The 25,195-nt window shown below is 33.2% G+C and overlaps 1 protein-coding gene across 1 annotated transcript in view; it reads right to left on the reverse strand.

The window, feature by feature from the left end:
- CEP290 (centrosomal protein 290) overlaps positions 1–25,195 on the reverse strand; it is a 94,149-nt gene that overhangs the window by 28,995 nt on the left and 39,959 nt on the right. Inside the window, exons 26-41 of the mRNA XM_025402708.1 lie at positions 24,606–24,779; positions 19,675–19,786; positions 16,515–16,720; positions 15,430–15,581; positions 13,485–13,596; positions 11,760–12,215; positions 10,509–10,673; positions 9,393–9,500; positions 9,040–9,174; positions 7,562–7,828; positions 6,821–6,928; positions 6,002–6,201; positions 3,103–3,316; positions 1,986–2,123; positions 608–829; positions 131–253 (exon numbers count right to left, since the gene is read on the reverse strand). Of these exons, the coding sequence (XP_025258493.1) occupies positions 131–253; positions 608–829; positions 1,986–2,123; positions 3,103–3,316; positions 6,002–6,201; positions 6,821–6,928; positions 7,562–7,828; positions 9,040–9,174; positions 9,393–9,500; positions 10,509–10,673; positions 11,760–12,215; positions 13,485–13,596; positions 15,430–15,581; positions 16,515–16,720; positions 19,675–19,786; positions 24,606–24,779 (2,892 nt within the window). The remainder of the gene's footprint in view (positions 1–130; positions 254–607; positions 830–1,985; positions 2,124–3,102; positions 3,317–6,001; positions 6,202–6,820; positions 6,929–7,561; positions 7,829–9,039; positions 9,175–9,392; positions 9,501–10,508; positions 10,674–11,759; positions 12,216–13,484; positions 13,597–15,429; positions 15,582–16,514; positions 16,721–19,674; positions 19,787–24,605; positions 24,780–25,195) is intronic.

The following is a 25,195-nucleotide window of genomic DNA, read 5'->3' on the forward strand; positions in this document are numbered from 1 at the left end:
TCAAAATTAATACAGAATTAATACAGCTAGGTTCTCAAATTAAGGTAGTATATTAACTGTTAATCAACTATGTATTTAACTTACTCTGTCACTACCTTAAGCATATTAGTCAGCATGTTTGTTCACATACCTTTTCTTTCATAGGTTTTAGGTCTACTTCGTCCACCTTTCCTTCTAACTGGCTCTCTAGTTTTTTAATTTTCCTTTGGAGTTCTTCAATTAGACTTTGTTTATTATCTGTCAGGGGTTTGCCCTAAAAAGTAAAATGGATCTTTATATTTTTATAAATAAATATAAAACAAAATAGACAGTAAATATTTCAATTATATAATGGAAACTTTCTGAAGCTATCACTGACCATACTTTCTAAATGACACTTTTAATATATAAGATAATCCGGTAGCTGCTTCTGCATTTTAATAAAATATGCTAATATGCTACTCTAGAACTATAAACATAATAGAAGTCACTGAAGAAATTAATTACATTAATCAAAATGATTTGAAAGTCAGTTTTAACAAATATCAAGGATAAAATTATAAAGTAGAAATAAACTACTGCCTCTATACTATAAATCAGATGTTATCAGAGTTAAATATAAAATTACCTGTAACCCACTGGTTAGTCTTTTAATTTGCCTTTTCAGTTCATCATTCTCTTGATCAATTTCATCTTTCTCTCTAAGTATTTTATTATAGGCTTTTTGTTTTTTTTGCAGTTCATTATTTAAGTCATTCAAATTATCAGTTAGTGAGTTTTCTCTGTTTTTACTTGTTTTAAGTGCTTCTTTCAATTTTAAAAGATTTTCATTTAAATCTTCAACTTGTGTCTAATAAGAGAAAAAGAAAGGTATTATTCATGAGTCTTCATCGACTATCAATGATAAAAGGAACATAAAACAGAAAATATACCATTATAAAAAATTTCAGTCTGAATTTTTAAGTACACAAGCGAAAGAAAACAAACTACATATATTTTTCCATATTCATGTCAAGTCTACCTTGAAAACAGTCGACCTTGAGAAAAAATAAAATAAAACTAGTATAAAGCAATTCATCTTCAACAAACACCCACAAATAAAATTTTATCAAATATGCACATTTCATTTTGGCTGAATTAATTAAATAAGTATATAACAGTATATATGGCAATGTTTTAAACACTATGAAGCATAAGAGTAGTATAGAACAAATCTCTGACTTGAAGTAATTTCTAACCTACTTTATAAAGATAAGACATAAAAGGGTAACTCACAATACTAGACAATATATATGACATTAGAAAGGAGTTCCTAGCTGTCCTATGGTGAGAATGACGGGGACACACTGTATGTTTCCATCTATAAGATATTCTGGAAAAGGTGAAACTACGGAGACAGTAAAAAGATCACTGCTTGCCAGGGGTTTGGTGAGGTGCAGAGGGAGGAATGAAGAAGAGAAGCACAGAAGATTTTTAGGGCAGTGAAAATACCCTGTATAATACTATAATGATGGATACATATCATTATACATTTGTCTAAACACACAGAGTGTAAAACACCAAGAGCTAAAACAGAGTTAAACTTGGACTTTGGGTGATTATGATGTATCAGTATAAGTTCATCAATTGTAACAAATGTACCAATCTCCCGGCAGGAGATATATGGGAATCTCTGTACCTTCCTCTCAATTTTGCTGTGAACCTAAAATTGCTCTAAAAAAATTAAGTCTTAATAAAAATCCTAAGTAAAATATTTCTTAAATTTAATTTCATTAGAAAGAGTAGTTCATGATGGCCTATCCTTTCCTAATCCCCAAGATGATAATCAGTAAATGAATATCATAAAGAGACTTAATGTTGAAAAATGCATGTGTGTGTCTATGTCTATCCACCAACAGTGCATTAAAATTCCCTATTCATTAGCAAAATTACTATATATCATAGTGAATTATCTTCCAATAGGAATTATCAAAAATTTTGTCACATTAACACATGTTGATGTTCACCTTTAGCTCTCTAGTATGTCGATCAACGATTTGTTGAACATTGAGATGGGCCTCTTTTTGAGAAGTTGCAGAAATAATACGTTCTTCAGCAGCTGCTGTCATTTCTTCCCGGAGTTCTAAAAGTGCTCGACTAAGTGCCTAAAAATTACAAAATAAAAAATGTAATTTTTAAAGGAAAACTGACATTTTATATGAACAATACATGATACAAAAAATAAACAAGCTTTATTACTTCCTACTATTTTCCTAAAATACTATGAGTTTAATGGAACATATTTCACAAATTAACAACTCAACTTTTTCAAATAAATCTTTTGTAATTACACTCAATTCTTTCCACATTGAATGTGAAAGTTCAAAATTGTAATTATGATTTTGAGAACTCAGCATTAAATCAAGCTATTACAAAAATCGGATATGTTTGGTTTTCAAATATCCAAGTTTAGATATTTTTATTACTCACTTAGTACATCCTTCCATATGAAATTAATTGAATTTAGGTAGACAACAAAAGGACTAGGAAAGACTTAAAGTTTACCCATAAATTTCATGAGCTAGCACAGAAAAATACCAGCACCTTCTAAAACAATTTAAATAGATCAAATCTAAGATAAACTGAAAACCTAATAAATCAGAATACACCGACCAACTCCTTCCCACAAAACCATCTCTATGACCCCCTTTTTCATCCTTCCTTTTTGTCATTATAATACTTCCCTCAATCCCTCAAATTGTTCGAAATTGTTCATTTGTTAAAAATAGCCTCAGTAGCAAAAAATCCCAGTAGAAAAAAAGAAAATACAATGTAATGTATATTATATGTATATTTTTGTAATATACATTAAGATTTTTCCTCATTTCATACAGATAATTCAAAAATCAGATTGACAGCATAAAAAGATAAATTGGACTATATTTGCCCCCAAAAACAGCATTTAATAAGGCCATTTAACAGAATTGTCTAAAAGACCCTGTTTAACAACACAAGATAAAGCTCATACTTTTTATTACAACACAGAGATTTATACTACCATCTTTTATAAATTTACAAATCTTCTCTAAAAGCAATCTACCACACATTTTTCCTAAATGTTGATAATTTTCTGTTGTTACTTACTTTCTGTTGTTTCTCTTTCAAGGCTAATTGGCTTTTTAGTCGTTCTACTAGATTTCTCATTGTAGTTGTTGGAGCTCTTGAATTTGCTTCTTTTTGAGCCTGAAGTTCAGATTTTAAACACTGTGATTCCTTTTGTGACTGGTCCAGAAGATACCTTAAATCTTCTACTTCTGCTTTTACTTTTTTCACTTCATCTTCATGGTTTTCTTGGAGCCTGATGTAAATAAACATATGTGTGTGTGTGTGTGTGTGTGTTTTTTTTTTTAAATTTTTTTGAGACCCAGTCTCACTCTGTTGCCCAGGCTGGAGTGCACATGCGCAATCTCGGCTCACTGCAACCAACACCTCCCAGATTCAAGTGATATTTTTGCCTCAGCCTCCTGAGTAGCTGGGACTACAGGTGTGTACCATCAGGCCCCCAAAATTTTTGTATTTTTAGCAGAGATGGGGTTTCACCATGTTGGCCAGGCCAGTTTGAACGCATGACCTCAGGTGATAAGCCCGCCTCGGCTGATAAGCCCAAACTGCTGGGATTAGAGGCATGAGCCACCACACCTGGCCAAACACATGTAATTAATACAGTGGTTGCTGCAATTAATACCTTGATTAATACAAATTTCACACAGGGCAAATGTTCAGTCCTAACTATCCTTACAATCTAAATCTTGATGCAGGCAGCCAAATCCAAAGAAGAATAATTCTTTATTTCACTTAACTACTCTTTAACTTAACAACACGTTTTTCTTCTAGTTTCTAATATTTTTGGCAACAATCTTATCAAATTATTTTGTGACTCTAATCAAATAATATAGAGAATGAACAAAAGGGCATTTTAGATACTATGGCTCTTGTAAAATTTGACTGCTTCCTCTATATGATAGTTTCCTAACCACACTACTAGTAACATTTTTGAGTGAATGATTCTTTGTTGTTGGTGGTGTTGCCTTGTGTATGATACGATGATTAGTAGCATCTTTTGATTCTACCCACTAGATATCAGTAGCACCCCCTAGCCATGACAATCAAAAATGTCTCCAGACATCGTCAAATGTCCCCAAGAGGTACAACTGTGAAAAACTGATCCTCTATATTTGAGAAATACTGCCCTATACTGACATATTGAAAAGACTAATATAAATTTTCACAGAAATCACATGTATTATTTATTTGTTTATGGTACAAATTCACTAGCATTGTATCTGTAACTATATATATATATGGAAGTGGATAGTATTAAAAGATTTAGTTAATTCAATTAATCTTATTGCTCATTCAGCATTAAGTCTGTTAAACTGAATTAATATATTGTTGTGCATATGGACACTGCATCCGTACTGAGGTTCTGACCAGTAAGAGGGAGATAGCATTAACACATGAACAAATGTTATTCTTTGAGGCTTCTTGCTTTTGGCAAAACTTAAGTCTAACTTTAAAGAGTCATCATCAAATTGTGAAAATATCAGGTTTTACTTAAGTAATCACACGGATCCATAATTTCCTAATATACATCAAAATAGGCACACAGAGAACACAAGTACAATTTTGGGCTACAATGACATGATAAGGTACACAACAATAACTTCAAGTATTTCATGTGGAAAAAAAAATTATATAAGGTATTTCAAAAGATTATGATTTTCTACACCCACAAATTGGATGCAAAAGCACAAGTCATTTTATACTCCAAAACATGATAGAAATTTACTAGACCAAAAATAACATCTCATGTACAAAATTTAATAGAGCGAGGAAAAGAGACTGAAAATACACATATGCTGCTGCCAATTTTCCTTCTTTTAGAAAGTAATTTCTTAACAGTGGCAGCTCCCTAGCAAAGCAAAAATAGTGTTAATCCTGTCATAGGCATTTGAATAAGTGTGTAAAGAATCAAAGGCTCTAATAGGGGCTTGAGAGCTGAAATGGAATTATAAGTCAAGTAGTTCAACTTTCTCATGTTTCCTCAGATAATAAAATTTAGGCCCATACAGATAATACTACAATGTTTAGAAACTACGTAACTATAAACCTATTTTGAGCTTCAAATCTATGTTCTGATAAATTGGTTGAACAATGTTAGAATCTCTATTATATGCCAGACACTCTTATAAGTGTGCAAACAAAAGTTTTTTATCTGTATGTTATTTGACAGTTTTCAAATTACTTTCATACATGGTATAATTTGACCTTCATATAACCACCCTGAAAGGGCCAGGGTAAGTACTGCTATTTCCATTTTAAAGATGATGAGGCCGAGTGCAGTGGCTCAGGCCTGTAATCCCAGCACTTTGGGAGGCCGAAGTGGGCGGATCACTTGAACTCACGAGTTCGAGACCAGCCTGGGCAACATCGAGAAACCCTGTCTCCACAAAAATACAAAAAACTACCCAGGTGTGGTGGCACCTGCCTGTAGTGCCAGCTACTCTGGAGGCTGAGGTGGGAAGATAGCGTGAGCCCAGAAGGTCAAGGTTGCAGTGAGCCAAGATTATGCCACTACACTCCAGCCTAGGCAATAGAGCCAGACTTTTCTCAAAAATAAATAAATAAATAAAACAATAAAAATAAATAAATAAATAAATAAATAAGATGAAACTGAGGCTTGAATAAGGTAAAAATGAGATTCTGGAAAAGAATTTGTATTGGCTTTTGAGTCAGACTGACTAGTTTCAAATTACGGCTTTCCCATCTACTCCCAGGCATGCTATTAAGCATTCCTGAGGCCATATCCTCTCTATAAAATGGGGAAAATGATAACATATGTAATCAGTAGACCTGAGGATAAAAATGAGACAATATACTTAAAAGTCTTAAAACAGTGCCTAGTATAGCAAACACTTATGTTTATCTTCATTATATCATTATTATCATTTGCCTATTTTTACAATACATTTTGAAGACTTACCGTAATTTGATATTTTCAAATTCTTTTACTTTTAATTCAGTGATTTCTCTTTGTCTCTCTAAATCTTGTGACACTTTCTTTAGTTTGATCAAGAGTGAGGAGAGAGAGTCATCTTGTTCTGCTACTGTCTGCTCCATCTCAGCCAGACGAATAAAATGCTTGTTGGTAGGAACTGGAGTGGGAGACTGTTTCATTAAATCCTATAAAATATGAATATATTAGCAAACAGGCATGTATATTTCAATGCCATACTTATTCTATATTTTTAAATTGGTTCTTCAAATGATCAAAATACAGTATCTAATCTAAAATTTAATGATTTAACAGATAATGAAGGCTTAAAGAAGACAGGAAATATAGACCTTATTCTTTGTATTTACAATAGCTAACAAAATGTCTACATGTAGCAGGAGATCAATAAATGCTGACTGAATTAATGAAGTAAGGCTCAAATATGCTAAGGTTATACATTAAAAGATGAAAGACACATCATTTCATACATATGGAACAGAATGGTCAAAAGAGGCAAATATGAGCTGAATTCTGGAAGTTAAATATAGGTAAACTTATAGTGAATAGAATTTGAAAAGAAAGGCAGGTAGGTTCATAGAAGATTGAGCATATGGGTAAGGAGTATAAATATAATTTTGTGAACAGTGATGAGCTACAGGAGGAAGAATGATCAGAGCTACATTTTCAGAAGATTACTTTGGCAACAAAAAGTGTAACTTGTATTCCAAAAAAGGAGAAGATAACTGGATTTCAATGTATTTGGTCTAAAAATCAATAAAGAATGGAACAAAGTTCTTAGAATCTTACCCAAGCTGTTTGTTTGAATTTATTTAGTGAACTATCAGCCTGTAGTTCTAATTTGTGATGAAGAATATGAAGGTCTTCCTCATGTTTCTTCACAATTTCTCTTTGCTCCTGTTTTAAAGAAAATCAAAACTATATCTTAAATTGTGATTAAAATAAATTCACATTTTGAAGACCTTATATATTTTCTCTTTAATCTTCTAAAATTCCTTCGAGATGAGGAAGAAACAGTATCTCCATATATGTATGTATTTAGACTGGTAGGCATGTTCCCTCGCAGAGTGTTCAAGTTGACAGGCCCAGCCTCAGTTCATAATTTATTCTGAACAATTAGAATAACACATATCTATCATCTTTTAAGTTATTTCTAGAAAAAATTAAATGTCAGCTTTCCCCCACAAAGTTCTAACAAATCTGATTTCTACTGATTACCAGTGTGATATATTTCATTCCCCCCTATTGCCTCAACCCTCACCTATAAACTAAATTAAAATATTTTTCAAAATCATGTGATTTCACCATGATAGCTACTCCTGGTTTATTTAGTCAGTGTATAAGAGAGACACATTTACACAAACTGCCAGTTTTACTGATAGAGGTGTAATCCAATCACATGCAAGTCACAGTTCTTAAATAGAATCATTTGAAAGCAAGAAAATAACTACCACTTTAAGGTAAAATATTTAGCATTTGCTTAAAAAAACTAATACATGAAACAGTATAACTCATAATATAATAAAATACCTCTCTGGCTTTTTCTAGAAGATGTTGATACTTCTTTAATACTTCTTCTTTTTGATTTAACCTTGCTTGCATGTTTGCAATGGTTTGATGAGCAATTTTCAAAGTGTGGTGAGATTTTGGTTCCATCTCTTTTCTCCCTAGCTCAGCTATGAGCTTTTCCCTTTCTGCAGTGGCAGGCAATCGAAGCCTCAGTTCATTGATTACTTTGTCTCTTGATAGTATATTTTGTTCTGCTAACCTTAAAGCAGATTCTTTCTCTTTCAGCTTCTGCAATGATTAAATCACAATAGATCATTAAAGTATCCTTTTTTCCTTTAAAATGCTTCATCTGAATTTTAGATTAGTTATTAGCAAAAAAAAAAAAAAAATTCACTTTATTTTTCACATCATATGTACAATAGCCATTTGATATTTAATAAGGTTAAACTAATTCTAATTGACAACAGTTATTTGTATGCTTATTTACAAGAATATTACATATGTTAGAAACTTCATTGTCATGATGAAAATAAAATTTAATTAAGGTACTTTATCAAGATATTACAGTTCAGAACTATAAAAGTGTGGTGGTATGAGATTTAGGAAGAATATGTAATAAATTATTTCTTTTATTTTGGTCCATTGACTAGCAGAGCATTAGAAGACTAATCTATAAGTCAGTTAAGTACAAAACTGGAATTTTAGTGGCCCAAGTCAATAAATTACTATTATAAAATCTGCAGCTTATTAAAACAAAAGAGAAAAAATCAGAAACATTTTTACTCTTCAAGAGGATTAAGGTGGGTATTTTAAATTAAGTAATTCAATGGCAATTCACATAAATGACAAATCTTACAATTACTGAAGAAGATCTAAGTTTTACTTAAAAATGTACAGTTTTACTTGGAAAACTCCTTTATGTATATTTTTAAATGTATTTCTAGTTAATATATTTAGATGAAAACTAAAATGAAAATCATATTCAGTTTACATTATTTTCTGAATAATTTAATAAAGATGACAGATTTGACCACCTACTAATCAAATTCAAGAACTAGGTTAAAACAGAAAGTAATTTCTAATTTACCTTCAGCCCTTTAAAGGGCTGAAGTTCATAAAAGGGAATGAACTGAAAACTGATTCATAGATTATATAACATGCACTTCAAAGTAAAACCAAAAAAATAAGAATAAAGAGATCATATAAGGGAAGATAATATACTGCCCATAGAGCTACAATTAAATGCTTTTTGTTTCCTTTCATATTCAGTGTACCTAAAGGTAACAGGAAGTAATTAAATAAATAGTGAATTCAAATTAACTATATCTGCTGTTTATTATCAGCTATTAGAAACATTATAGGAAAATAGAAAAACAGTGAAATTAGCAAGAGATTCATCATTCTATGCCTTGTCCTCATAAAGAAATATTATTTAGAAAGCCCCCCAAACATACCAAATAATATCAAATAATAATCAAAATGCAAATTCTTCTAATTACCTCTTCTAGTGATCTGCAAGTTGCCCGTGTTTCTAGGATTATTCGAATATTCTCCTTAATTTTTCTTAGAGCCATCTCAAGTTGATTTGGAAGGGGCAAACTAGGGTCAGGGATTGATCCTGTAGCTTCTTCAAACTATTAACAAATAGTATGTTTTTTAACAAAGCAGTGGCAGCATTGAGAGTAACTATTAATATTTACAGCTGTATGATAAAACATACATTAAATCACTCTTATATTTTAAATAGACAATATAACAATCAATTAAAATTATATCTGATACAGGAATTATTTCTGTGAGCTAACCCTCTAGTCTATGCTACAGAGTAGCAAACGAGATTCATCATTCATACCTTTTGTGCCGCATTTAGTATTTCATTTTGCTGACGGTCAAAAATGTCTAGTTGACGTTCCAGGTCAACTTCTCTTTGATCCCAGGCCAGTTGTCTTTCTTCATGAAACTAAAAAGAAAGACAATTTATGTCAGACATCTATACAAAGACATCAGGCACATAACAGGCATTTTATATATATTTTCTTATGTAATCCTCACAACACATCGAAGATACTGTAATTATTTTCCTTTTGTGGAAAAAAATACAAACTCAGAGAGGTGAAGTAACTTGTGTAAGATCACAGAGAAAGGCAGATGTGAAGTAAGGATTTCAATCTCTCCATCCATCCGTCCATCCATCCATCCATCCATCCATCCATCCATGCATCCATGCATCCAGCTATGCAAAAGATATTTAATGATATATATCATGTGCCAAGCATCATTCTAGGCAGTGCAAATATAGCAGTAAACAAAACCAAATCCCTGTCACCATGGAACTTACATTCTAGTGAAGGAAAGACAGTCAACAATAAAAAAGTAAGTAGGTAATATGTCAGAAGGTTACAAGCACTATGGAGAAAAATTAAGTTAATTAATCTCAAGGGAATCTTGATAGTAGGATTTACTGTTGTATATTAGGTGGCTGGTGAAGGACACACTGATAAGGTAAGACATTTAAGCCAAGACTTGCGGGCACTGAAAGTGTAAATACCAAAGGTATCTAGGCTAAGAACAATTTAAGCAGAGGGAACAATCTCTGAGACAGTCATATGTTTAATGAATTTCATCTGTCTCTGAAGCATATACTTTATTCTATAACAAGCTGCCTTCTTACTCTACCAGTGAGAGCCAGTAGAAACGTGGAACTGTGAAAAGTCAAATAACCAATACCAAAATAAAAATTAACTTACCAAATGAGGTTGCTTATGTATTGCTCTTTTTAAGATTAAGACTACTGTTATAAAAATTAAATAAATATGAATTTTTAGAATAGTTTAGAAAATAAAAAACAAATTATTACATAATCAATTAGTAATGGAAAGTGCACTTAATTAGAAGAATAACATAGTCACTAGTGCAATATTCTTGCTTAAAATCTTAGGGAAAAAACAAAATAAATTTAAAATAAAACCTTGTTCTGCTGCACAATTTCTTCTTCAAGACTGCTGATTGTACGTTCATATTCAGAAATTATATTATTCAAATACTTTATTTCTTCTTTATCCTTGACTAATTCTCGATTTAGTTTAAGTTCTTGAAGACGAAGTTCTTCTATTTTCATATGCCAGTTGATTACCTAAGATTTACAATTTATATATACAAATGTAAATGCTATGTCAACAAATAACATTCCTCCATTGATGATAATGATTTTAATTGAAAGTAATGGGCATTCTAAAATAAAATAAGACACAATGTTATCTTTTCTCAAGCTACCTGACAAAATTTTATTTAGGATTTCCATAGACATTTCTACAAATACGTGGGATTTTACAATAAAAATCTTCAAATTATGTTGGAATGGATATCACTAGTATTCACTTTCTTCTGTTATATGTTTATTGAACACTGACTATAAGCAGGTCATTTAAACTTTGATATCACTTTCAAAAACAGAAATCCTAAATGTTTCTAGCCTAGCGAATAGGATGTAGTTGAAAGATAATTACTTTTCATTTAATTCTTTCTAAATGAAGATAAAACCATATTAAAAATAAATGTGGGCTCACTAATTGTAGATCAAAGATAATTATGAACAGTAGAAATCAACTGATAACTACTACAATGTTTAAGAATAATTAGTGTTTAATTAATAGAAATTTGTCTACAGTATTTAAAATTCTTTGCTATTATACAATCTGAACATTCCCACTAAAATCTTTGGTTAGAAAAGCCTAATTTTATTTTTACAAATAATAGACATTCAAACAGCCAACACTGCTAAGTTGTAAAATCTAAATTAATGAATCATAATTGGAATTTAATTGTATCTTATGCATTTTTCATCTAGGCACATATTAAGAAATTATCACGTAACTCTTTGAAGATAATGAATTTAAAATTGGCTGGGCACAGTGGCTCATGACTGTAATCTCAGCACTTTGAGAGACCAAAGCAGGAGGATTACTTGAAGCCAGGAGTTCGAGGCCAGCCTGGGTGACAAAGTGAGACCCTGTCTCTACAAAAAAACTTTAAAATTTTTTAAAATTAGGTAGGTATGGTGTGGTGCCCTGTACTCCCAGCTACAACTACTCAGGAGGTTGAGGCTGGAGAATCAGTTGAGCCCAGGAGTTCTAGCTATGTTTGTAACACTACACTCCAGCCTGGGAAACAGATCAAGACCCTGTCTCTTAAAAAAAAAAAATCAAGTTTAAATGTTTACCTTTTGGGCTCCTTTGGTATCCTTTAAAGTGCTTATTAACTCTTCCAGGCCCTTTAATTTCAATTCCATCTCCAATGTTTTGTTCTCCATATTTCTATGTTCTTGTTGAGAATTTTTCATTTCTTGCATTATCTTAAGTTTGTCATTTTGTAGCTGAATCATTGTTTTAGAGAACTTTTCCTGTTGGGCCAAGGGTAAAGCTCCACTAAACTGTCGTCGTAGAGACTGAATTGTTTGGCGCAGATGTTTTGCTCTGTTTCTCCCCTCCAAACGAGCATAATAGAGAGCCTGTTCTTTTTCATCAAGTTTCTGCTCTAAGCGCATATTGTAGGCCTCCATCTTCTGCAGTTTAGATGTAATTGACTCCAACTTACCAAGAGCAGTAGCCTCACTAAGTTGAAGAGAGACATTATGTTGGTGCAACTTGGCAATCAATGCCTTTTCATCAGACTGTGCCTAATATTTAAAAAAATATATATTTGTAGTAAGTTTCAAATTTTTCCAATGAAGGTTATCACAGATTTAAAAATCACAATTTACTAAATAAAGTTTTAACACAGTGGCACATGAGATCTACAAAAATGTAACTTTGCTTTAATACAAATAATTACCAAAGAATTGTAAAAGAAAAAACCTAGAATCAAACAAACTTAAAATCCAAATGTAACTGAATAACAGGGGGTATGTTACTGGGTTTTTTTTTTTTTTTTTTTTTTTTTTTTTGAGATGGAGTCTCGCTCTGTCACCCAGACTGGAGTGCAATGGCGCGATTTCGGCTCACTGCAACTTCCGCCTCCCGGGTTCAAGCAATTCTCCTGCCTCAGCCTCCTGGGCAGCTGAGATTACAGGCATGTGCCACCATGCCTGGCGAATTTTTGTATTTTTATATTTTTAGTAGGGACGGGGTTTCACCATATTGGTCAGGCTGGTCTCAAACTCCTGACCTCGTGATCTGCCTGACTGGGCCTCCCAGAGTGCTGGGATTACAGCTGTGAGCCACCGTGCCTGGCTGCTACTGTTTTTTTAACTTCCATTGCAAATAACATAATACTGATTCAGACAAAGGGTACGTTTTTATAATTCCCAACATACATAATGTAAGAATACGTGAAAAGTTACATATAAATACAAGAGAAAATATTGTTATTAAAGATGTACTAGTAACTTCCTAGTACTTTTTCTCAGCGTCCTAATTTTGATCAGCAGCGTAATTCATCTATAGGCATTTAAATGCTGTACTGGATTACTGAACAATATTTCAAATTACAGAGTTTTCTAATCAGGTTACAACTAACAAGAATAACAGCCTCTGGTTGCTATATCTTTTGATTAAAAATGTAACACTGGCCCAGCATGATGGCCCACACCTCTAATCCCAGTATTTTGGGAAGCCAAGGTGGGTAGATCTTTTCAGTCTAGGAGTTCGAGACCACCCTAGGCAACACAGTGAAACCCTGTCTCTACAAAATATGCATAAAAAATTAGTCAGGTGTGGTGGCACGTTCCTGTAGTTCCAGCTGTCCAAGAGGCTGAGGTGGGAGGATCACCTGAGCTCGGGTGGCGAAGGCTGCAGTGAGCCTTGAATGTGCCACTGCATTCCACCCTGGGTGACAGAATGAGACCCTATCTCAAAGTAAACAAAAAGTGTAACATATCGCTCCCAATATCTAATGTAAATTTAGGAAAAAAGTGGATTCTATATAGAAGAGCCAATATTGCACATACCTGATAGTCCAGCAGTTGCATTCTGAGGGACTCTACTTCCTTTTCCCTAGATTGTTGTTGTGCATTCAAAATTTCAACTTGCCTTCTGGCAATATCAGAAATCTCTCTCAGTCTAGGAAATGATAAGGTACTTCAGGAACAATTAAGTACACTTTCTAAATAAATGCCAAAATTCAAAATTTCTAGACCCAAAAAGGTCTAGAAAATTTTTGATTTCCAAAAAGCCATTCATTTTCAGCATCTATCTCTTCTTTTTATGAAATACTAAAACAGGATTTCCTAAACTGTTTCATGAAACATAATTCCATGAGAGGTTATCATGTTTGCTATATATAAAAAAAAAAACTTCATTCCCAACATCCCTCCTCCCCTTTGAATATTCCTAACATATATTCAGTACTCTCAGAGGTTTTATCATATATAGCTATCTCAAATCATACTTACTATATATAGCATTTTCCAAATGTATATAGCCAAAGAACTTCTGTTCCCACACTTTTTTCCATAAAACATTAATTGTCATAATTTGGAATATGCTAGGATAAGGTATTTAGTACATTTATCTAATACCATCACACAGTTAAGAATACAGAAATGTAAAATTTCTAAGATCCTTAGATGGATTAATGTATGTTTTGATTTGTTTTAATCTACAAGTTATCAGAAATGTGAAAAGAAACAAAACATGCATTTAATAAAATTACAAAAAAAAAAAAAAAAAAGCCTAATGGCAATAAGTCCTTCAAATTCCCTTATGAATACTGTGATAAGCTAATACAGGCAAAGTAAAATGTAAAGTTTCTTTGCTTTGGGTTAGAATAATTTTAGTTCAGTGTTACAGATAAGGTAGGTTTCCTTATACTGATCAGAGGCTCTCATTGCCAGTTTAATGATTAACAAAATATGATTAAAATGAACTATTATAAGTTAGTTTATATCAAAAGAGGTCCATGAGAAGAAAGGATCAATTTTTTCAAAAAACGGTCTTTCATAGTGAAAAAGATGTCAAAAACTGATATTCCCAAGAGAACTATCAAGGTTCCAAAGGAATGGTTATATTTTTATAAGTAGGCCATAAAACATTTTTACTATTTATGCTTGAGAGATAACTAAGTGCTCCTTACACTTTTCTATTGAAGTATCACCTAATTACAAAAGAGAGAAAATACAGCATATAGCTGGCACACAGCATTTTTTTTTTTTTTTGACAGAGTCTTGCTCTGTCACCAGACTAGAGTGCAGTGGAGGCTCACTGCAACCTCCACCTCCCAGGATCAAGTGATTCTCCTGCCTCTGCCTCCCCAGCAGCTGCAGCTACAGGTGCACGTCACCACGCCTGGCCAGCACACAGTATTTATTCCTTATATATATTTTGTGTTCTAAACTAGCTCGGCATATTTCTTCATGTAAACTGAAAACAAAAATATAACCTCAAGGTTAAGTACAATTGTACAAGTCAATATATGTTTAATACCTTGCACAGTGACTAGTACATAGTAGATGCCTGATAAATGTAAACTAAATCAAAATCTGAAGTTTTAATTATATTCTTACAGCAACCTTATGAAACAGGTAGAAGAGGCACTATTACTTCCTTATTAAAATGAAGAAACTTAAGTTTAAATACAATAAATAACCATTCCTCCTCTATCACCCCTTCCCCAGAAAATCCATATGTGGAGGAACTGGACCTTTCTACAGTAATATTCCTGAACTCTAAACAATGTAAATCTAGAGAGGTCACTTCCTCTTTAACAACATTATTCTCATCAATACTGTTATTTAACCCTGTTAAAACCAATCTTAATATTACTTAATCCTGTTTTTATAAAAAGAAATCAGTATCAATTACTACTAAGAATTATATACTTGCAATCGGGTTTCTTAAAGACAAATTAAAGAAAATACATCTGGTCAAACGACTAAAATGTTTACATGCACTTACTTTGACACTTCAACTTTTAGTTCCATTTCATTCTTCTCCAATTCTAGAATCCGTTGCCTATCAGCATCACTTACTGCCTTGCTCACACTACCAGCTAATTCATCTCTTAACATCTGTTCCACCTTCTGTGCATCCAAATTGATTTTGGTAAGCTAAGGAAATGTAACAAAAAATGTTTAGATACATCAATTTTTGGTGAGGTTTTTTTGTAATTTAGCTTTTAAAGTACTGCAATCCTCTTTACTTGGCCTTAGTCCACAAAGATTGAGTGTGAAGTGTTAAGAACAGACTGAAGGAGGGTAAAAAGATGAAGGAATCAGAAACAAATTATGGAGACTCTGGTTATATTCCAATCCATCAAAAGTCATTCTTATTAGGCAACTCATTATCTAATAATATCTGAACTTGCAATATTCTTACTTTGCTTAGAACGCAATTTGCTCATTATATTTTACTTTAATTATATCATCTATAAATAAATTCAAATGAGTTAAAATCTTACTCATATAGATTTAGTGACATAGTTAAAACAAAAATGATATAAATGCTTTGAAAATATATTAAATCTCAAGGAAAGCAAACACTGTAAAAATTGTGTTTAATCATAAATTGTTAAATACTTGCAAACTATATTTACTGCCGTGCAGTTTAATGATTCTGACCACATCAAAAATATATAAAACCTCCAATTAGAATGTAAAGTCCCTGAAAGTAGAGATTATTGTCTATTTTGTTTCTTGCTATACTCCCAGTCCTAACGCAGGGTCTGACATGTAATAGGCAATGAATAAATATTTGTTAAATGAAGGGATGGTGGTGAAAGGCAATTCCATTGTTTCGTAAATAACATTTCATACGTTAAATCTAATAATATAACATTGGTGAGAAACAAGAACTTATAGAAATACCTGCTTTCATTTTAAACAATTCATATTTAAATCTTTTACTTATTTATTACACAAAACATAGGCACTATATTAATAAGCTATTTCAGAGATACAAACAAACCTCTTACCAATAACACAATGTCTACCAAGACTAATTCTTTATTCTCTAATTGTATGATAAAACTTATAATATCAAACCTCAGCAAATTTGGTTTCCAATTCAAAATTACGTTCCTCCATTTGCTTTAATGAAGTCCGTAAGTGTTCATACATTTTTTGACAATGTTCAGCCCGCTGCCTTTCGTTTAATTCCTTCATTTCCAGCATAGTTATTTTTTTTGAAATGGAAACAATGTCACTGTTGGTTATTGATTTCTTTGCCTTATCCATGCTAGATTCATTACCTATATGCAATAATACTTAAGTCAATCTCATGTTGTTTATATTAAAATTACCTCAGATATTTTAGATGTTGTATATAAGAAAGCATTATAGTTCCATGGAAAGCACATCAACTTTCTGAATTCTATCAGACCTGGACTCTAAACTTAGCTCTGTTACTTCCTGCCTGTGTGATGCCTATACCACTGTACCATTTAATCTCTGTGGAACTTAATGTTCTTCATAAGTCAAATGATTAATAATAATAATAATAATAAAAACCTATTCCTCACAGAATTGTGGAACTAACAATATAAAGGACTTAGTGCAGAAGTGTCATGTATAAGAAATTTAAAAAATGGCAAGTAAACATTTTACTGAAAGGAGATAAACTGTATGAGAAGCAGTGCAGTAAAGCAGTGACTTTGTGAATGTAAGTGCAATGACTTGATTTTTAAAGTCTCACAGAGCCAAGCTGAAAAGTAAAATCTGAAGCCATGTGATGGATATATTCTACAAAATATAATCTTGTCTAACCATGAGTATTATTTGGTCTTTGTACAGACCTAATACCAAATATTTTACATTCTTTTATTAGTTGTTATGCCTTAATCTTATATATGTAGTTATGTAGCTTGCCTTTGGACACAGAAGTCTGTGGCTAAATGGAAAGAGAACTAAAAGCCTCAATTTACCATAAAAAGGCATCGCATAGGAGTGTCATTAGTTACTTAGTTATTTTTTGAGGTGGGGGAAGAAAACATACTTTTGCTTTGTAAACGCGGTCCAGAAAAAAACAAAATTTGGTATTTTGCTTTTCAGCAACTTAAAACTGATGTGTTTAGGGTGGCCAATTATTTAAAGGAGCTAAGCAGCAACTCACTTTGTAAACAGCCTTTTACAATACCAATAATGCCCCCTCCTATTTTTCCAGCTTCATAAGTTCAAGTTTTATAATAGAGTTTTCTCAAAGTAATATACATTTCCTGAAAAAAAAAAATTGGTCTCTATCTCAGTTTTAAAAAGTACTTCATTATGTTCTGTATTTATCTTTAAAATGTATTATTTTAGAATAGCTGTTGCAAGCAGTAATCAAGTAACTAACAATCATAGATCACTAACAGGTGCTTAAAAGCATTAGCAAATCAGTTCATTATGGAATAAAGACTCATTCAAGTAACCTTAGGCACCATATAGAAAAGTATTGCAATAAATACCAATATATAAAGGAGTCGTCCTCCATTCTGTATTGTGCTAAACTCTGATAAGAAGAGAAAAGCACATCGCAAGGGCTGAAGCAGATTAACCATCTTATACGTTCTTGGGTTTGGAGCATTCTTAAAGAGAGGATAAAGCACAACTGCCCAACACTAACAAATTCCTAGATGAAAAAAAGCTAATGATGTGACATTTTTAAACTAAGATATAAGGTCAACAGGGAATAGGGAAACACTCTTAAAACTTTGGTGATATAAATCCATATATGGAAGAGATTAAGATGCATAAACATTAAAGAATTTCTGTAGGGAATTCAGCATTTATTAAAAACAAAGATGATAAAATACAAAGAACCTACTATAATTGTATTCAATACTCTCTTATGTCTTCATTTAAATGGTGTCTTCTTCCAAGTAAATAGTACACAAAAGTCAATTCATATTTAATCTCTTATTGAGCTAAAAATTACATTTCTAAAAGTAGCTTATCTAAGATTTCCCAATGTTAGGCTGCTCTAAACCAAGTACGTCATTACCAATTTAAGAGAACAGCTCTATTTAGTAATAAAAACCTTGAATAGCTCTAAGGTCTAGGAAACAAATAAATGAAAATACATTATCAAAAGCAGCAAATTTATTTGAAAATTATGAAGCACAATATGTGAGATAACATTATGAAAATCTTACAAACTAGGATAACTATTTGAAAAATTAATATGGAAAACTCTAACGAGAGCCACAAAGATTTCAATACCTTTTGAGACCGTAATATCTCTGTTAGATATACATGAAAATGTTCACTGTGGCACTATAATAGCAAAGATATAGAAAGCTAGTGATTTAATTACTCAAACACAGTAGGATATTGCATAACTATTTACAAGTATGATTACAAGTATGATGAATAAAACAATTTTTCATTTTTATTATTTATTTATTTTTGAGACGGGGTCTCGCTCTTATCGCCCAGGCTGCAGTGTTGTGGCACAATCTCGGCTCATTGCAACCTCCGACTCCTGGGTTCAAGCAATTCTCCTGCCTCAGCCTCCTAAGTAGCTGGGATTACAGGCACCTGCCACCATGCCTGGCTAATTTTTGTACTTTTAGTAGAGATGGGGTTTTGCCATGTTGGCCAGGCTGGTCTCGAATTTCTGACCTCAGGTGATCTGCTCTCCTTAGCCTCCCAAAGTTCTGGGATTATAGGTGTGAGCCACTGCACCCAGCCACAAAGTATTTTTGATACTACTATCTAAATACAGTATAGAACAATGTTTATAATAATTTAAAACATATAAAATATGTAAACATATAGCAGCAAAAAATACAGTAATATAGCAGTAAAACTATGAGAAATATAACTTCTTTTCAAATTTTCTTTGCTGTTTCCTGGTATCTTTTAATTTAAAAATATCAAATGATATATAACTAATATAACTTGCACTCAGTGAAACAACTCATAATACCATTATTAAAATATCATCAGTTTTAATTGTTAAATGGTTCAAAATAGCTAATGCTTAGTCATAAATTTTTAACATACATGATTTCATTAGAAACAAATCTAACTTAAGGATTGAAAACTAAACTTAGGTGGGGTTAAGTAAAGGATTATTCATCTACCTAAGTTAAACTATTAGGCAGAAAGTTCTTTTTTTAGTCAAAATACTTCCTTTTAATCTAGTATAAAAAAGGAACTTTAAATAAGAAATATTCATTATTAGATGTTAATCATTTACTATTATCAGAGTCATAAGACTTACCTAATCTAGTTTCTTGTTCCCAGGCTTGTTCAATAGTGTGAAGTTTTTCCTTGGTAATCTCCAGTTCTTTATTTATAGACTCCACTTGTTCTTTTAAGGAGGCATTTTCACACTGAATAAAGGAAAAATATCACTAAGAAACTACATTGTAATTCAGACCAATACCACAAAATGACATTGTCTTAACTTTATACAACATCTCCTTAAAACTCACAATCCAGTTTTTTACAAAATTAGAATTTCCTCTCTATATAATACATGCATGCATACAAACACATACATATATATAAAATACAGGTATACATATACATACTGATATGGTTTGGCTGTGTCCCTACCCAAATCTCATCTTGAATCGTAGTTCCCATAATCCTCCTATGTCATGGGAGGGACTTGGTGAGAGGTATTGAATCGTGGGGGTGGTTTCCCCCATGCTATTCTCATGATAGTAAGTTCTCACGAGGTCTGACGGTTTTATAAGGGGTTTTCCCCTTCGCTTGGCTCACATTCTTCTCCTTCTGGCCACCATGTGAAGAAGAATGTGTTTGCTTCCCTTTCTGCCATGACTGTAAGTTTTCTGAGGCCTCCCCAGCTCTGTGGAACTGTGAGCCAATTAAATCTCTTTCCTTTATAAATTACCCAGTCTCAGATATTTCTTCATAGCAGCATGAGAATAGACTATTACATATATATATACACACATATATACACACACACACACCCCCATATATATATATATATATATATATATATATATATATATATATATATATAAAATGTAAAATATTATTTTAAAATAATCATCCAAATCCTGTGTTATCCAATACAGGGCCCTCAATTTCTGAATATTAGCTTCTGCTACAAAAGCTGTAAATTCATTTTGGCCAAGCTGGAATACTCAAGAGTTTTGCACCCTTCCCAAACTAGTGCTTACTTCCTTTATGCACACAGTTGCTGAGCATCCTAGTGTGTCATCAGTGACAGATGACGATATTTATAGTGAAAAGAAATACAAAATTCTGGCCTTCAGAGTTCTGCCCATTCAGTGCCTATGTGTATGGGTGGGTGGCAGGATTTGGCCAGTGTGGAACGCAGCAGATAATAAGCAACAAACAAAAAGCCTATTAAAAATGTCAATATTGGCCAATCACGGTGACTCACACCTGTAATCCCAGCACTTTGGGAGGATGAGGTGGGTGGATCATTTGAGGTCAGGAGTTCGAGACAAGCCTGGCCAACATAGTACTAAACATAGTGCTAAAAATATAAAAATTAGCCAGTCGTGATGGCACGTTACTAGTAGATCCCAGCTACTCAGGAGGCTGAGGCAGAAGAATCGCTTGAACCTGGGAGGTGGAGGTTGCAGTAAGCCAAGATTACGCCACTGTGCTCTAGCCTGGGCAACACAGCAAGACTCCATCTCAAAAAAAAAAAAACTAGTCAAAAAGACATTGTGGAAGTCCAGATGAGTGATGTTGCTGGTTTGGACAAGGGTTATAGCTGTGAGGATGAAGAAGACACATATAAACTACATTTGGAAAACAAAAATGGTAGGGAAAAAGGATGACTACAGAATAACTCTAAAGTGTCTGCCTTGACTAGCTGGTTAGGTAACTGAACATCTATTGAAATAAGAACGACTAGGAGAGAAACAGTAATCAGGAGTTCATTGTGGATATGTTAAATGTGAGATCCCCTTGAAACACAGGAATTGTAAAGTAGGTAATTCTGTACAACAGAATAGAGCTGTGAGGAAAAAGGCTGGAGACATAACATAAACATATATATCTTAAGTTCCTTTATTTTTTCTTTGAAAAAACAGAACGCCCATTTACTACATGCCAGGTACTCTAAGCAATGGATTTCTATGATAAATAAATTATATCCTAGAACTTATATTTGAGTGGAGTACCTGGAAAATAAGCCAATATATAATACAATGTCAGGTATTAAGTGTTATGAAGAATAATACAAACAGGGTAACGAGACTAAAAAGAGGATATGTTATGGTTAAATAAGCAGGATAAGGTAATAATAATATATTTTTTAAGTAAAGTGCATAATTACAGTTTTATATGCTATGAATACACAGGAGGGAAAAAAGGAGGCTGAAGGTGTTTTAAATATCTTTCTATCCATTTTTTTTCTTCCTTTCATCCTTTTTCACAGGATAATCCTATTGTTTGTTACAAATCTTTTCCTCCCACCTACCCTGATATTTTACTATTTCCCTTATTACCACTTTCATCTCTTACCTTCATCACTCTCTCCCTACTAACTCTAAATTTTCTTTCCCTCCTCCCTCAAACTTCATTGGTCTCCTTTATTAAAAAAAAGAAAAAAAAAAAAAAGGCTGGGCCTGGTGGCTTGTGCCTATAGTCCCAGCACTTTGGAAGGTTGAGGCTGGCGGATTACCTGAGATCCAAATTTTGAGACCAGCCTGGCCAACATGGCAAAACTCTGTCTCTACTAAATTAGCTGGCCATGCTGGTAGGCACCTGTAATTCCAGCTACTCAGGAGACTGAGGCAGAAGAATCACTTGAACCTCAGAGGCAGAGGTTGCAGTGAGCCAAGATCACACCACTGTACTCCAGCCTGGGCAATGTAGTGAGGCTCTGTTTCAAAAAACAAACAAACAAACAAAGAATCCTCTTCTTGATTCTACCTCAGTCTACATCTGTTTCTTTTTTCTTCTACTATCAAATTTCCAGTTTTTCTTTTGCTTTATTACCCATCCAGTTTTTGTATTTCCTTATTATCTATTCTGTTCTTCACATATGAAATCTGATTTTCATCACCTCTAGTCTCATAAACCTTTACCTCTCAAAAAGCAACAACGATTACCTAAGCACCATATTTGACAACATGTGCACTGTGGCTCTCCACCACTAATCACTCTCATGTATTAGCTTGACCTCTGTGCCAAACAGGAGATACTCAACACACAGAAACAAATTAAATAGTTCCTTATATCAAAAGGCTTATATTCCATTAAGGGAGACAGATACGTAAACACATTGTACTATGTACAAAACCTATGGATAAGATGCAGAACTAGTGTAGACAAGAGTGACTTTGTTCCATTAAAAAAAGGATGCTTAAGAAAAAAAAAGGTAATGCCTTAACAAAGTTTTGAAACAGGAATAGAAATTCACTGAGCAAAACAACTGGAAGAGAGAAATGGTTCCCTACATAAAGAAAAGAGCATGTACACAAGAACATACATAAGAACACTGTGCTCAGAAAACTCAGATAGTTCATCTCTTGCTCTAGATGACATGAGTAAGTACAGGACTTGACTTTTACCCTTCAGGTGACTGGTAGCTTTTGACAGTTTTTAAGCCAAGGAGTCAAATGGGAGTCACAGGGTAGGATTCATGTCTAGAATGACCATTCTTGTGGCAGTAAGGAGGATATAAGACTGGAGATAGAGACATGAATAATGGCTACCACAATAAAGATAATAAAAAATAAAACTAAGACACCACCAATAGGGATAGGTATGAGATATTCAGAATTATAGCTGGGGCCAGGTGCGGTGGCTCACATCTGTAAACCCAGCACTTTGGGAGGCCGAGGTGGGCAGATCACCTGAGGTCAGGAGTTCTAGATCATCCTGGTCAACATGGTGAAACCCCGTTTCTACTAAAAATACAAAAATTAGCTGGGCATGGTGGGGCACGCCTGTAATCCCAGCTACTCGGAGGCTGAGGCAGGAGAATTGCTTGAATCTGGGAGGCAGAGGATGCAGTAAGCCGAGATTGGGCTACTGCACTCAGCCTGGGTGACAGAGTGAAACTCCATCTCAAAAAAAAAAAAAAAAATCTTGAGGAAAGATGAAAAATATTCTTTGGGAAAATGATAATGTTAAAAATCACTCATTGATACATTATCTACAAGACGTCTCTTGCTTAGGACTTTCTCATGCTGGAGAGGATAGGACAGAGGACATGGAGAATGGAAAAACATAAATTATCACCACACCTAAATAGGCATAATTTTCTACAAAAAGTAACATAATCACCTCTCTTTGGCAAAAGCAGCAGAAAGGAAACTGATTATGATTACTTCTAAATAATATTGATAAACATGACTCATAATTTAGTAGGAGTCCTGAAAGCTACTCAGAACAACGTTTTCATTTACTGAATGTGTCTCTCTGAGCCAGCAAAAGCTGTTGAGCTAATAGAATTAGATTTTATGCTACTCCTGTGAGAGGATTTTAGATAAGAATTATCCAAAATCCAGAAGCCTCTATTTCTGATGAGGAAGAAGAACAAATCAGGAGCTTGTTCTGTCCTCAGTAAGAGGTATGGAGCTCAAGTGGCTGTAAGAGAACTATAAAGGGTCTGGTCCATATTCACAGATTATAACTTATGATATTCTACTCTAGGTTTTTGCATTTCTACAACAAAAAATGATGAGAATTTACAGAGTGCATCCACGGTCCAGGAAGAGCCCTTAATATTTCAGTCACTGTTGTCTACATTCATTCCAAGGAACAAAAGCCAGGGACCATGGAATAATAGTTTGCTCTGGGTACAGGGGTAAGAGAAAGGGATGGGCACTTAATGGGTGCTTCCCTCTTTTGATTACAATATTCTACCGGTTTCATGATCCTTTTTCTCTTAGATGTCTGATTGAAAGAGGTTTGATTCAGCTAAATCATGCAAGTGACCTAAGGAGAATGATCTAGATAATCATTCGGAAGTCATTCTGCCACTATAAATAGATAATATGTTATGTGTGTTGATATTTGGGAACAAAATATTTATAACTAAACTGAATGAATAACATGGATAATTACATCTCTGTTAAATTTATATAAATGCAGTCAAACTTTAATTAAAATCTGCCAAATCCCCCCAAACACAAAGACATTGATGAAAAATGGCTAATATCACAAGGTTCAAGAATCACACAAACTTACTTCCAGGTGTTCCAAGTTACTTGTTCTTTGAACGAGCATATTATCTTTTTGCAAGATGTCCCTGTACTTAGAAGTCAGTTCATTGTATTGTTTATTAGCCAGTTCTAGTTCAGACAAACAGACACTATTATCTACAACTTTTTGGAGAGCTGCAATCTTGAAAATGGCCATTTCCTATGTAAATAAAGATACACTGAGTTATGCTGGTGTCTTTTTTTCTGGTCAAGCACTAGCCACTTTTGAGAAAGATAATACAACTGAAAGCAAAACAGAATTTAAAGCCATTTTTAAAATATATGATTTCCCATGTCAGAAAAATATGCAATAACATTAATTTATTTCATATAGTATGCTACTTTGAAAATCTTAATCATAATAAAAATAAAATACTTTCATAACTCCTGTCATAGTAAAATTAAATTAAATTAATTTGAGAAAACATAACAAACAGCAGCAATATATATCTCAGAATATATCTTTGGATGGCTTTTCTAAATTTCATGAGATCAGAAAATAACCTGCCTTTAATAGATAAATGGGAAAATTAGCATTACCATAGGTAACTTTTACAACTTAGCTATTTATGCTTA

This window comes from Theropithecus gelada, chromosome 11, assembly GCF_003255815.1.
Source record: "Theropithecus gelada isolate Dixy chromosome 11, Tgel_1.0, whole genome shotgun sequence".
Lineage (NCBI taxonomy): Eukaryota > Metazoa > Chordata > Mammalia > Primates > Cercopithecidae > Theropithecus > Theropithecus gelada.